Source organism: Mustela lutreola, chromosome 8, assembly GCF_030435805.1.
Source record: "Mustela lutreola isolate mMusLut2 chromosome 8, mMusLut2.pri, whole genome shotgun sequence".
NCBI lineage: Eukaryota > Metazoa > Chordata > Mammalia > Carnivora > Mustelidae > Mustela > Mustela lutreola.
In genome coordinates this window covers 146286384-146299911 of record NC_081297.1, presented here as the reverse complement: position 1 = coordinate 146299911, position 13528 = coordinate 146286384, and the positions used below count along the sequence as shown (strand labels likewise).

General features: G+C 50.3%; 1 protein-coding gene across 7 annotated transcripts in view; it reads left to right on the top strand.

Moving 5' to 3' along the window:
• Positions 1–13528, top strand: part of EFCAB6 (EF-hand calcium binding domain 6) — a 219775-nt gene that overhangs the window by 40724 nt on the left and 165523 nt on the right. For all 7 annotated transcript variants that reach the window (XM_059187204.1, XM_059187201.1, XM_059187202.1 and 4 more), the window contains one exon: positions 1071–1137. Coding sequence is in view for 5 of the 7 variants with exons in the window: in XM_059187201.1 (XP_059043184.1) it covers positions 1071–1137 (67 nt within the window). In the remaining 2 variants the exon portion in view is untranslated. The remainder of the gene's footprint in view (positions 1–1070; positions 1138–13528) is intronic.

The window sequence follows — 13528 nt, the reverse complement described above, 5'->3', positions numbered from 1 at the left end:
GATTCCTTATCATGGTCACAGCACCAAGGAATGGTGTCCACTCCATCTCTGAACTCTCCCCCACCCCTGCCCTGCTGGGCGGGCTCTGGTCTCCCCGGCCGATTGACAGCAGCAAGGCTGGCATGTGCTGAGCTCTGGCCCCTGTGTGCTCCCTTTGCTTTGTCCAGAGAGCTTTTCCTTCCATTGGGTCGCTCCTGGCTCCTCACCTGGTGGGTCTTTCCTGGCTCTTTCCAAAGAGGGGCTTGGAAGCAGTTTACAGATGTATGGATAACCCCAAATAAAAAATAGTTAATTAAAGCAGATGGCCCCAGGGGCACCTGAGTGGCCCTGTTGGTTGAACATCGGACTCTTGATTTTGGCTCGGGTCATGATCTCTTGGTCGTGAGATCGAGCCCCATGTAGGGCACCATGCTCAGTGCAGAGTCAGCTTGAGAGATCTTCTCTCCCTCTGCCCCTCCCCCTGCTCGTGTTCTCTCTCTCTCTCTTTCTCATAAATAAATAAAATCTAAAAAAACGTAGGCAGAGCCAAGGGGATGGTGCGTGCCTCCACCATCAAGTCCTTTATGGAGTGGCTTAGCTTGCTTCCTCCCCAGTGGACTGGGAACCCCTCAGAGGTCAGAGCAAAGTGCAGCAGCAGGGGGGCTGAAGGTGGGGCCATGACCCGCACCTCCAGTTCGCCACCCGTGACCTTTGTCTCCCTGTCTCCTTGTCTGCAATGATGGCCCTTGACCCACACAGTTGTTATGAGGATGAACCCAGACGGGGCTCGCCGGGGCTCACCATAGGAAATGCTCATCAAGTGTCAGCTGTAATTACTCCGTTCCCACGGTACCCTGGGAGAAGGAATAAATGTCGTCGTGTTTTATTTTATGGATGTGGAAACGGAGGCATGGAGAAGCTAAGGGCTTGGCCCAAGCCCCCTCTGCCAGCGAACAGCGGTGCCTAAGAAATACCTTGCATTAGAAAATACATAATTTAGAAAGCCTTATCATTTTGATCTCTGCATGTCCTATGCAAGCATTTATTTAGTTAAAACATAATAATGCAAAGTTTCTCTCTTTCTTTTTAAGAGGAGGTGAGAATGAAGTGAGTCACAGTCGGACAGTGAAAGAACTTGAGACCCAAATAGGAGCAAAGGTAATGGAGATCTTTTCAAATCCCGCGCCCCGCCCCCGCGTCCGGAGTCATTGTTAGCAGAGGTACAGGAAGCGGAGTGCGCCACATCTTGTCGTCTGTGCTCTCGCGCCAAAGCTGGCTGACGAGTAGATCCTGTAACAAGCCCGTGTGAAAGCTTGTATGCAGACGACTTGCACTGCCTCGCCTGGCGTCTCTTTGGGTGAATGACACCAACAGAAGTCTTGGAATATTAATCGCTTTTGTATTAACTTTAGATCCCTAGTGGTACGCCTTCCCTTTCTGCTTTTGTCTAAGACTAAAGCAAAGGCTCTCTTTAGAAGGAGAAAACTTCTGCATTTTTAAGTGCCAGTCGAGAGCAGCATGCTAAAAAATAACCGGGAAAACTCAGAGCGATGTATATTTAAGTAGTGAGTAATTTAGCCACAGAAGCTACTACATGTGTTTGGAAGAAGAGCCCATAGTCTTGTCCCTCTTTGCTGATTATGGTTAGACATCATCGCCCACAGCCAGGGAGCGGGGAGATGCTGCGGCTTTCGGGGGGTTGGAATCAGACCCCTTTTAAAAATGCATTTGAGCCTGTCAGTTACACAGGCAGCCTGAGAATCATGATTCAATTTACTCGATTCAATATGTTGGTTTGAAATGTGACAAATTTTCTTTCCTTTTTGAACTCCTCTGAGATTTTCATACATTTCAAAATAAAAAATAGCCAGGAATCCACAAAATGTTTGTCTGAATTTCCCTGGCTGATGCCATTAACACCAGAAAATTCATCTTCATGTGATACTTTTTTAAGCATTATATATTCCTAAAAATCTGGTTTCACTATATGTTAGTAAGGACCCTGATGTAATTATTTGCTGCTTCTATTGTGGTTCATGGGTAAAGCTGTAGGAAATATGTAATGGGATTGATATTATTTATGGCTCATCTTTAATATGTCTCTCCCTAAACTGTGTTAATCATGAAATACTCCTGGGAAATTCAGCCATTTATGACAATCATCGTATCAACATAAACACCCTCATGGGTCAATAATGGATCGTTTCAGTGAGTGTGGTGTGTACGGACCTCGGCCGGGATGGTAAATGACCGACAAGAAGGCTTCCATGAGGAAATCTACAAGGGAACTCCACTACTAGTCAGTCATCCCTTCTTCTGACTCCTCTTTTATTCCAGAAGCCCCCTCTTCTCCGTGGGGGTAGCCCTCAAACTGGTTAAAAGTTGAGTTGTCAGCGGGCTTACACAGTGCAGCTTTCAAGCAGCTTCTGGGGAAATAGCTGAAGAGGGGTGATTGAGGAAGTGCTAGACCCCAGGGCGGCTGGGGTGGGGGGCGCGGGGGCATGTTCTGTGCCAGGCTTTCTAGCCAGCGTCAACTGCAACCCCAGTTCTACCCGGGACCCCGCCTCTGGCCGGGCAGGTGGTGTAGGACAAGACTGACCTTGGGACTGTTAAAAAAACAAAACTCAGCTGAGTAAATCTGAAGATCTAATTGGCTTTATTAAGCGATTCGTGAATTGAGCAGTGCCCCATGAAGCAAAGTCGGGGGGGCAGTGCGAGGAGATGTACAAAGGGACGGGATTTTACAAGGAGGGGGGCCAGGCCAGAAGGGTTAGCAAAAGGAAAGAAAGGATTGTTTCAGGCCAGGTCACCTTCCCTTGGTGGGGGGAGCAGGGGAGGACAAGGGGTCTCATTAGGTAGATTACCTCATCTTCCTTTGGGAGTGGTGTGGGGGGAGGGGGAGTAGAGAGGGCGCACGTGACGAGATTACCTCATCGGAGCTGACCAGCTAATTCCAGATTGATTGGCTTCAAGTTCCAGTCCTGGAGAAGCCGAGACTTAAGTCTTGGTTTGCCATGCTGCAGGCAAGTGACTCTACAGAGAGTCTGTAGCTTTTCTTTTCAATAGGATGGGGTCAGATCTGGGTTGCCATCTTGGAGCTCTGCCCTTTACCAGCCTGGCAGACTTGACAAGTCCTTGTCACTGGGTTTCTTCATCCATTAGTGGGAATAATAACACCCACCTGGAAGTATAACCGAACTCAAGGGTTTCGCTGCTTGTAGTCCATCAAACTGAACACAACCTTTGTTGAAAGCAAAGAACTTGGTATTAACCTGTTCCAAGTAAGGAGACCGTGTGTGCACGCTATACACAGTCTCCCTGAGGGGTTCCAACAGGAAGCTTTTAGTCCATGTATTGAGGGCAAGGGCAGGGAGCACACTAGGCACTTCTGGCTCAATTGCGCATGCCTAGTGTTTCAACATGCTAGTGCCTTTACATCGGATGGTCCCCCCCCCAAAATGGCGGAAAACTCTGCCCATGGGAGGGGCTCCTAGTATTAATAATGAACTAAAGGTGACCAGGACCACTTGGGGGCATCTGCGTAGGTACTCAGCTCCCAGTCCAGCTCAAGGAGGCTCACATAAGGGGGTGTCAGGCAAGACACATCTGGCAAGGGGCTCTTGGGTGAGACACCTAGTTGAGCATCTCCTCGATGGAACTGTTGGTTCTGTAAACAAAGCCCATCCCTTCCCTGCTTCTGTCCCTTCCCTTCCTCCCTGATGTTGATAGCTTTTAGCCCTCTTAGTAACTTCCTGTTGCATCCTGGTTAACAAAAGTGCTGTTGTGTGGCTTAACACTACGCAGTCAGTATAAAACACCTGGAACAGCTGGGAAGTGCCAGCTCTCACTAGAACGATTATTACTGCAGCTCCCTTCGAATGACAGGTAGGGACACCAGTGAATCATTCCTTCCCACCTACTCCCAAAACAAGCAGAACAAACCAGATACCCTCACTTGTTTGCTGAGTGTAGGACCATATTTCCAGCTGAGACGCTCGTCCTGCAAACACTGCCCACACGAGCATTGGAGACAGGGGACGCATACCTGGGAGCTGTTAAAGGAAGGCTCTCTTTAGACATATGTTGTCATTGCCGGCTGATCTATACGGTCTGGGAATGGAAGAATGCTCATTATTTCATTTTAAATATAAGTCCACATGGCTTGCTAGAGCCAAGAATGCATGCAAATGTCTCTGAATTTTGGGAGCCAGACTTTGCTAAATGTATGTGTCGTCTAGCTTTCCTAAACCAACAAATAATGAGCAGTTGGCACCCCAGACCTACCAAACCCCAGTGCTCGTGCTTCCTGATCGTTCTCCACTGCAGAGAGCTCGGTCCGATGGCTGGTTCCTTGGTCTTTCCCTTCCTCTCACACACTTAGACCCTCCTGTGTAGGTTCACATCCCTCCTCATTACCCAGTCGCATCCTTGGGCTCTCTGAAGCCTCGTTCTCTCTGTCTGTCATGGGCTGGGGACCAGCCTGGATGGTCTCCAGGTCCCAGCTCTCCCAACCTGTGGTGACTGCGATCCACGGCTTCACGTGAAGAGGTCGCTATCCGATCCCGTGGGGCTCTGTGAGCCCAGGGAGTCCTGAGGACATCATCTTCTGGCTCTGGCTGGTCCTGGTCTTCAGCTAGTGCTGCACCGGGTCCCGGTCAGGAGTTCCTTGAAGTCCCGTGCTTGCCTTACTTACGCTCAATCCCTTGGCCCTTCGCTCCCCCTCTGCGCCATGACTTGGCATCTGCTGGACGGGTCCTTGAGTTCTCTGCGCTTCCGATTCTCTGCTCTCACGGTCTCCTAGGGAAGCAGAGGCATTTAGTGGGAATCAGGCCCAGCTGGCTGGAACCCAGGCTCTGCAGCCCCTCCAGGGGACTTTGGACAGTTGTCTCACTATTCTGACTGTCCTCATCTCCAAAGTGGAGACAGCAACCACTCAGGGTAGTTAAAAGAATGAATGAGAGTAAGAGACCAGAGCCCGTTGGCATCCAGGAGATGCTCAGTAGATGTTAGTCCCTTCCTCCATCTGTGAGTGAGTGAGGCCAGTTGTCAGGCAGTCCTGAAACCCCGCCGGTGGTTGGCTTTACTTGCCACCAGGCAGCACGACCTCCGCCGTGCAGGCATTGGGTTGCTCTGCCCTGAGAGAAGTAGAAACCCCCCTACCCGGCTCGCTGAATCAAGATGGCCCTGCTCATCTCACCTGAGAAGCAGGAGGGAGCACAGATGCGGGGATGGGCTAACTCATGTCCCTGCTGGCCACCAGGATGTTGTTACCATTTGGGCTTGACATGCAGGTACTGTGATGTCAAGTTTTTTTTTTTTTTTTCCAGATGCTGTTTCTTCCAATATGACTCTATAAACGTGGGGAGACTTTTCTTCTGACTCACAACCAAGAAAAATGTCCCACACCCAAACCAGTCATTGGCAATGACATTGGTCTCTGTGAGCAGCCTGAACCAACCCTGATTACTTCCCGGTGTAATTACTTCCTTGGCTCCCTCCAGGGCCACCAGAGGGTAGATATCGAAACAAAACGGAAAATGGAGGGTTTTGTTAGAAGAGAGTAGGGGTGAGTGGATTTGCAGAAGGCAACCAGCAGCATCTGCTTCAGCCTCCCACTGAAAGGATCCCCCTCACCTTAATCCTGTGGACACTGTAATTTTTTGGATTTTGCCAGCTCTATAAGTAATAGCACTGTGCCCTTACTAGGAGCTGCTCTAAGTGTTTTATTGTGTTAAAGGACTAATTTCTGGGAGAACCCCTCAAGGCAGGTGCCATCCTATTCCCCACTGGTATGGAGGAAACTAGAACAGAGGTGGACCCCGTCCGTCATGGAGAAGTCACACCTTCAGTGCACACACCAGTGGCCTCTCTTGTTCAGATCGCAGACTCGTCCCTGCGTCTATGTAGCATGTACTTCCGGGGGCACTTGGGAGTTTCCCCGTCTTCCTCATTCTGGCCTCCTTCCCTCTCATGCTCCTTCCACCGTCCTTGGGCTTTTATGCTCCCCAGCTGTCCTGCAGGTCCCCAACTTCTTCCCCCTGCCTGGCAGGGTAAGCGGAAGTGCCAGAAGATCTCAGCTTGCTCCTCGAAGTGGGGGTCAGTGCTCATCGTGAGCCACGTTCAGGGAATTCCTGAGAGGCAGGAAGCCGTGCTGACCGACGAAGAGCACCGGGGACGTGCAGAACAGTCATGACCCTTCCCCGCCGCCCCTACGTACGAAAGAACTGTTCTTAACTGAAGAGTAGAATTCAAGAATGTATAATTCAGTTAAAGACATAAAAAAGGCAAATAAATGGGCCCGACCAGAGCCCCAGGCTGTTTGCTCTCGTACCACGTCACCACACAAACCAGGGCTGCTTTTTGAAGCCTGGGCGCCATGATGTCAGAACATCTGGTCTACCCAGTCAGCCGTGACTAGTGTGTCTGTTGGACACCAAGCGATCTGACATGAGTTTTTATGGGCTTACCCTGGTGCCTTGGAGTTGTATAGAGCAGCCTTAGTCATTTGAGAAGCAATTAGTAAATAATGAGAGGTACTAAGCTGCTCGCGTGGTCTGCAATATCCTCGCGCGGAAGAGACACAAGTGATGGGTTAGATTCATTTTCTTAAATAGGTGGATTTTCCTCAAAAAGAAATTAAAAAAATTATTGCTCGACAAATAAAGAAACAGTCATTAGAATCACAACCATTTCATAAACGTACCTTAACATTATAACATCACATTAGCATGAACGAATGTACCAGAATGCAGTCTGTTTGCCTCATAAAAAGACTTGTGTCAAACTCAAAATGAGGCCATTTACTAAAACATACAAGCTTTTGGTTAATTTATAATATTCTCCTAATCCCACTTTTATCAGCCCCACTTTGGTGCACGGGTATTAATTGCCTATTATAACAGGTATTTGAACACATCTTCTCTCTCATCTGAAGAAAATATTAGCATATCGTAGAGCTGTTGGGACAGATTGTATCTGAGCCACTTTTTCCTCCTTGCAGAAAAGCCTATCAATCATAACTGAATATAGTGATTAATAATGTCACAGCTTTTATTCGCGTGTCTGTGTGCAACTAAATGAAGAGGAGTGCTTACATTTTGATCTAGAGAATTTCACATAACAAAATAATCAGTTGCCATTCTAGAAAAAAAAATTATATCGAAAATGCTCCTACCCCAGGACCTATTTTTGGTGGTTCTATTATTAATTTACTAAAGACTTATCAGGAAGCTAAAGCAAAGATTTGGTTATATCAGAATTTGCATCATTTTAGGCGGTTTATCTTCTTCTTCTTTTTTTAAATCTTTTTTTAATCTTCTTCTTCTTTTTTTTAATCTTCTTGCATGTTCAATAGTTCGATCAATATGTTAGGGGAGGCTGGCCGGAGCACGTGGGCTTCCCCAGCTGGGTGTGCACGGAGCGCCGACCCTCACCGTGTATGTGGCCCTGAGCAAGCCAGTCCCTCTGGGGACTGTGTCCTCGGCCGTGAAGTGGGGAAAGAATAGTGCAGGGTTTTTCTGTTCTTGAGGCTCTCGGTGACAATCAATATACAATGATCTTGGAGCCTAGAAGTTGCTCAAAAAAACAGGAGTTGGAGTTTGCATTTGGAGGAGGTAAGGTAGGAGTTGTCCCGGGGAAGGGGAAATGATAGTTTGTGGTCGCCTCTGGTTTTAGGCCACAGAGCAGGCCACGCTCTGGAGGACTCCGCGCTTCCATCTCCGTCTGGGCTCCAGACTCGGCACCGTCCGCAGAGCAGACCGGACCTTCTGCTGGTCGTCCTGGGCCTCTCCAGGCAGCCTTCTTCCCTTGGTCACCCCGGCGTCAGGAGTGAAGGGTGCTGCTGTGCACCGAGTTGATCGTGTCGCAACCTAGGGTCCGTCTGGAGGCCGGGTTTCTGCACTGGCCCTGCTCCGGCATCCAGCTCGCCTCCTGCATCCCCTGGGCCATCCCGGAGCCCATCCATCTGCTGCTAGCACTGTCGTGCCCACCCTGCGCTTTGTCAGGAACTCCTGGATCACTTTTCCTGCTCCTGCTCATGCCCCCTACAATCTCTCTCCCACGAGACACCCTGACTTACCTGTGCAAAACACACGTCAGATCTCATCAGACTCCCCAGGATAGGATGCCCCGTGGCCTGCTGTGGCCCATGGAGGAAGCATCCCATACATATCCTGGCCGATGGCGCTCGGCGTGGAGACGTGTTTGACTGACCTCTCTAAAATTCCATATTTTCCCTGAGACTTTGAGTGTTCTGAGACTTGTTTGTATACTTGTTTATCACCAGGATGTGTGTTCCTGGGGAGTAGGTGCCTTCTCTGTCTTGCTCGCTGGTGTTAACAGATCCTGGCTCTTGATGCGACCATCAGGAAACATTTACTGAAAGGATAAACGGTTCTATAGGAAAAGTGGACAGCCACTGGAGTAGCCAGAAAACACTGCCTGGTTTCAGATGAAGCTGGTGCTTCAGTTGTGCCATGGACAGGGTTTCAGGGTGATGAGGACGGAGGAGGGGTGAGATGTGGGGCTTTGTCAGGATCGCACTCTGGCTCAAGAGGATATGGAGGTAGAGACAAGGGGAGAGGTGGCCGGGGCGGTGGGGAGATGAGCTCTGTGACCCTCCCGTGGAGAGTTCTGTTTCTCAAGGCAGGTCGGGACAGAACACTTTTGGAAGGTAGGATGGAGGAAAAGATGGAGTTATTTGAAGGTCAGGTGTGAACCCTAAAGCATGGGGCTGGCAGGGGGTGGTGGTGGTGGTGGTGGTGGTGGTGGTGGTTCATTGCCAATTTCCCACGAGGAAGTGGCTCTTTCGGAGACGGCTGTCAGCAGTGTCACGGACACAGTGGCTGGAGGACGACTGGCTGGGCCTTACAGGTCACTCGACAGGAACAGCCTACCTTTGCCGAGCACCTCAGGTGTTTGGGGGAAACCATGGAGTTCCTGGGAGGGGGTGGGCTTGCACCTCCTGGCATGCAGCTCTGTCCTGTGAGTGATCTGGGGTTAGGGTGACAAGGGCCCCAGCGTTCCTCCTGCATACCTGGGACGGAGCTCCCATCCTATGAGTGTGGGCTGGATTCGAAAGAAAGAAGGTTCAGGAAATGCTGCTTCTAGATTTGGCACATGTTGAAAGCCTTTGGAGTTTAGACATAGAGCTTATTTTCGTAGCTGGGTCAGAAGTTTTCAAGAGCAGCTAAAACTTCTTATTAGAAGTCTATATGTTGCAGGTAAGCCTTTTGAAAATGAAAATCAAATGTGGGAAAAGGCTGACATGGCCTCTGGCGTATATGACAGCAAGTTTCCCTCTTTACCTTGGCTACAAGGAAACCCAAAGCCAGAGTTTTTGGAGTTTTGCTCCCTTGGAGCAACTCTTTCAGGATGCTTTCTTTAGCTCTTTCTTTAACTCCGTTCTCTCTGTTCCCATGGATCTCATTTCGATGTCTTTTTGTGTAAGCTTGTTCAATTTTGGGGAAAGGCAGGATTTATATGTGTTCAAAAACTACATGCATCGTCCTGGGCCCATGGGGGTGCGGGCGGGGCGCCAAAGCAACCAGAGGGAGCGTCAGCCCCGGGCGCGGAGGCGAAGGCTTTGTTAAAGGTGAGCCAGGCCCGGCCGCCGCTCCTCCCACATGTCCCCAAATTGAAAGTTTGTGTTTATGGGGTTCTGAATGTAGTCTAATTTTTTCCTATCTGGTTTGGCTCATCTCTACCAGCTGGTAAATAGGAAATGTTCACGGTAGGCAGCCAATACTCTGCAGAATGTAAACAGATGGAATCGATAGAAAGTGACAAGCTCGACTGTGCTATGGAGAATACAGAGCCAAAAGTAAGAACATAACAGTCAAGCTACTTACTTCGTTCCAGTTCATTTAGTCCTGAATAGCTCTTCATATCTGCACAGCTGTGTTGTTCTTTTTTTCCCTCTTTCTTTCTTCTGGGTTGATAATGACAATTTCAAAGAAAAACTTTAATTAAAGATTTTATACGAAATAGCCAAAAGTAGAATAATAAGGAAAATGAGCATTGATGTGTTTATTGTAAGAAAAATCCTTTTTCATGGTTTCATTTAAAAAATTTACTCCTTAAATTTAAAATGAATGTAGTCGTGATGACAGAAAGGTGCCAGACTGGCAGCCGTGGATGCTGAACCCTTCCATTTTGCTGCAGAGCCAAGACATAGAAGCTGCTAGAAGCCCCCTCCCCTTGGGGTTCAGTCCCCAGGCAGGCGGGTAGGAGGCCGTTCTCACCCCCTTCTGCTAGACACTGGGCAAGGAAGCCTGGTTCCGGGGAAGGAACAGAGCCGAAAAGAACTTACCAGGGAAGGAACCACTGTGGACAGTCGAAGTGAGTTTACTGGGCAGGCTGCGCTCTGGCGTGAAGAAGTGTGGCCTTCCTCTGGTGAGGGCCACATCAGAGCTGGGCCTAAAGAAGCATTATTTGCAGCCTGAGAATTCTGGCCTTCTGGGAGGAAACATGAGGCTTTTTCTCACCTCTTTTAATGTCTGGGTGGTCATATTTATTTGGGTTCACAGCTTTCTTTCCTGGAGCTCAAAGTGCTATAAAAAGAATTTTAAACAAAGAACTATAGCGTACTAATACCAGCCACTGTTAGCGGTTTACTGAACCATCTGATCTCAGTGGGACACAAACATGAAGCAGTTTGATTGTTCTCTCCTCACTGTTCTCAAGCAGGCATTAGCAAATCTGCCTTTTCATTCCTTAAGGGTATCTTAGGCAGATCTAATGGCTTCCTGGTCACATTTAGTTATAAAAGTCTAGCACAGGCCAGTCCAGTTTCAACCTTGAGCTCAGCTCCAGGCCCGCTGGCCATCTCGTCCCCTTCCTCCTAACCCAGGGGCCTGCCCCCTGCTTACTCGCTGGTCCTTCTCTCCCTCTCCCCGCCGGCTGTAGTTGGGGTCTTTGATGAGGGCTGAGGAAAGGGAGTATGCCTTTCTCTTCCTTCCCTGGGGTCCTGGTGTCCTCCGTGGGCAGCACATGGGGAGTTATTAGGACTGTACTGGGGGGGCGGCCTTTGGACTGTATGGTTCCCTGATGAGGAGGGTCACCTCTGGCATAACTCCTCTAAACCTTCTCAACTCTACCCTGGGTGGTTCACTGCATATCCTCAGGCTGTATGGGTCCCCTCACTTGAGGAGCAGCCCCTGGGAGGGGGACAATTCAGGCCTTCTGCCTTTCTTGGTCTCCAGTCAGTCCATTGGAAATTTGCACATCATCTATGACAACAGTAGGTCTGCACTTGACACTCATTGGCCCCTCCCATTCTGCTCTGCTGTCTCTGACCTGTTCTCAGGTCTTTTCCCCAGGAAGGTGTACAGCAGATCACTGAGTCCAGTAGGAGACGAGATGCCCACATGCCCCTTCTTGCAGGTTCCTGGCCTGTCTGTACAAGGGTTTCCTTGGCCTACTGAAGCTGCTTCTCCATGAATACTGCAGTCACCCTATCTAGCCATCCGTCCATCCACCCGTCCGTCCGTCCGTCATCCATCCATCGTCCGTGCATCTTCCGTCCACCCATCCGCCCTCTCATCTATCTGTCCATCCATCCATCGGTCCGTCCATCCATCCATTTATTCATATATACATACATTCATCTATTCAACAAATATTCATTAATCCAGGCCCTATTCTTGGTTCTGGACTCCTGCCTACCGAAGACCTTATGTCCTCTCAAGGCTCCTATTAACGGGCTGGGCAGGGGGGCAGTGAAGGGCTTGGAGGAGTTGGCTGGGGCGGGAGGAGCAGCGGTACTCAGTGTTTCTTGACACAGGTGTGCAGATGTTTGGTCATTTGGAACTCTGTCCTCAGCCTTTGGTCCCAGTCTGCAGCCGCACCCCCCCCCCCCCCCGAAGCGCCACCTGAGGTGCTTGCACACTTGAGCTTTCCTCCCAACCACAGCTGACAGGGTCCCCTTATTCACTCCCATTTCACAGAGGAAGATACTGAGGTTTAGTGGTCAGGCTACTGCTGCAGGGTTACCTGAAAAATAGCGCAGAGCTGGGATTTGAAGTCTCTGCTCAGAGACAGTGTCTGGTCAGGGCGGCACTGTCTGGAGGTCCTCGTGGGGAAGGAGGGAGGGAGGCACGGAGCTGGCGTGAGGGTGGGGGTGGGGGTGGGGAGCCGCTGCCGCCAGGAGCAGTTTCTGTGGTTCTCAGTGTGGCTCACCGTCATGCCTGTGGGAGGTTTCCACCCCCGCCCCCCGTGTCCCCGCCTCACTCTTTAAGGTCAGATGCTCTCTGCTTCTTGTAATAGCACTTAAGGGTCTGCCTTCCATAAATTCATTTAAATCTTTTTTTGAATATTTTAATTTTGCTGTTCTTCCCCCTCCCCCCATTTCACTTCACTCCCATGAGAAATAGGGCTTCGTTTCTGTTCTGGGAACGTTAGGTGAATGGGTCCTGGCTTGTGTAGGCACAGTGCAGAACTTAAAGCTGTCCAGCCCGTGATTCCCCAGGCCTGCTGTCCAGATGGAAGAATCTAGGCTTTTTAGTCTGTCCTCACTGTGGTTCCCTTCCCTAGATGCTTGGTTCACCGCCCAGCCCATCATCCCCCTTGTCCTTGGGCATCTCCCCAGCCTGGGGCCCCAAGGACACGGAAAGGGTCACCTACTGCCCTGCTGTGGTACTCCAGCAGGGGGCTCCGTGCAGCGGGGGCCAGGGAGGGAGAAGGAAGAGGAGGAGGAGCGGGGACCAGGGTGAGGGAGGGACTGCCAGCTAGCATTAGCTGGGGGAGGTGGGGCGTGGAGAGCTGGGGCTGTGGTGGCCAGCACCAGCCTGGCATGGGGCTCAGAGAGCCATGGGCAGCAGCTCACGGCTGGGCCTGGGATGGGGGGCGGGGAGAGAGGGTGTTGGGACTGAGTCTGGCACAGGAGGTGGGGAAGGAGGTGGGGAAGATGGTTGGGAAGAGAAGACAGAGAGCAGCTCCTTCATAGCCTCAGGCCCATTTCCTGGCTCCGGAGTCTTTAACTTAAAGGTGTAAGTAGCTATTGTTTTGGTTTTCTTTTAAATCCTCAGGGCTTCCCCTGTGCTGGTGCACAAAAAGCTCCCAACACTTAGCACCACCTCCACAGAAGTGGGAGTGTGTCGGGGAGAGTGGAACAGGGGCCTCAAACTTGCTCTGTAAAGCTAGGAAGTCTTGCTGTCATTATGGGCCAGATGTTACTCCGCCCTGCCACTGTTTGTAGGGGACGTAGCCAGAGCCACTGTGCAACTGAAAGGGCCTTTCTGGGCACCAATTACATTGACTTGCAGATACTGCAATCTGAAACTCGCCTTTCGCATGTCAAAGTTCTTTTGGCTTTTTTCAACCATTAAAAAGTGTAAAAACCATTTCTAGCTTGCAGGTGTACAAAAAGAGGTGGAGGCAACAGTCCGCCGAATGTGGGGCACCGCGAAGGGAGTCAGGTGTCCAGAGGCTGGGCCATCAGACTTGGAGTGCCCCCCTTTCAGGCCCACCTCTGGGCTGAGGCAAAGCAGGAACTCATTTTCTGTCCTGAGCAGGGCAACCTGCTGGGTTTGGAAGGAGGAAACAACAGGCA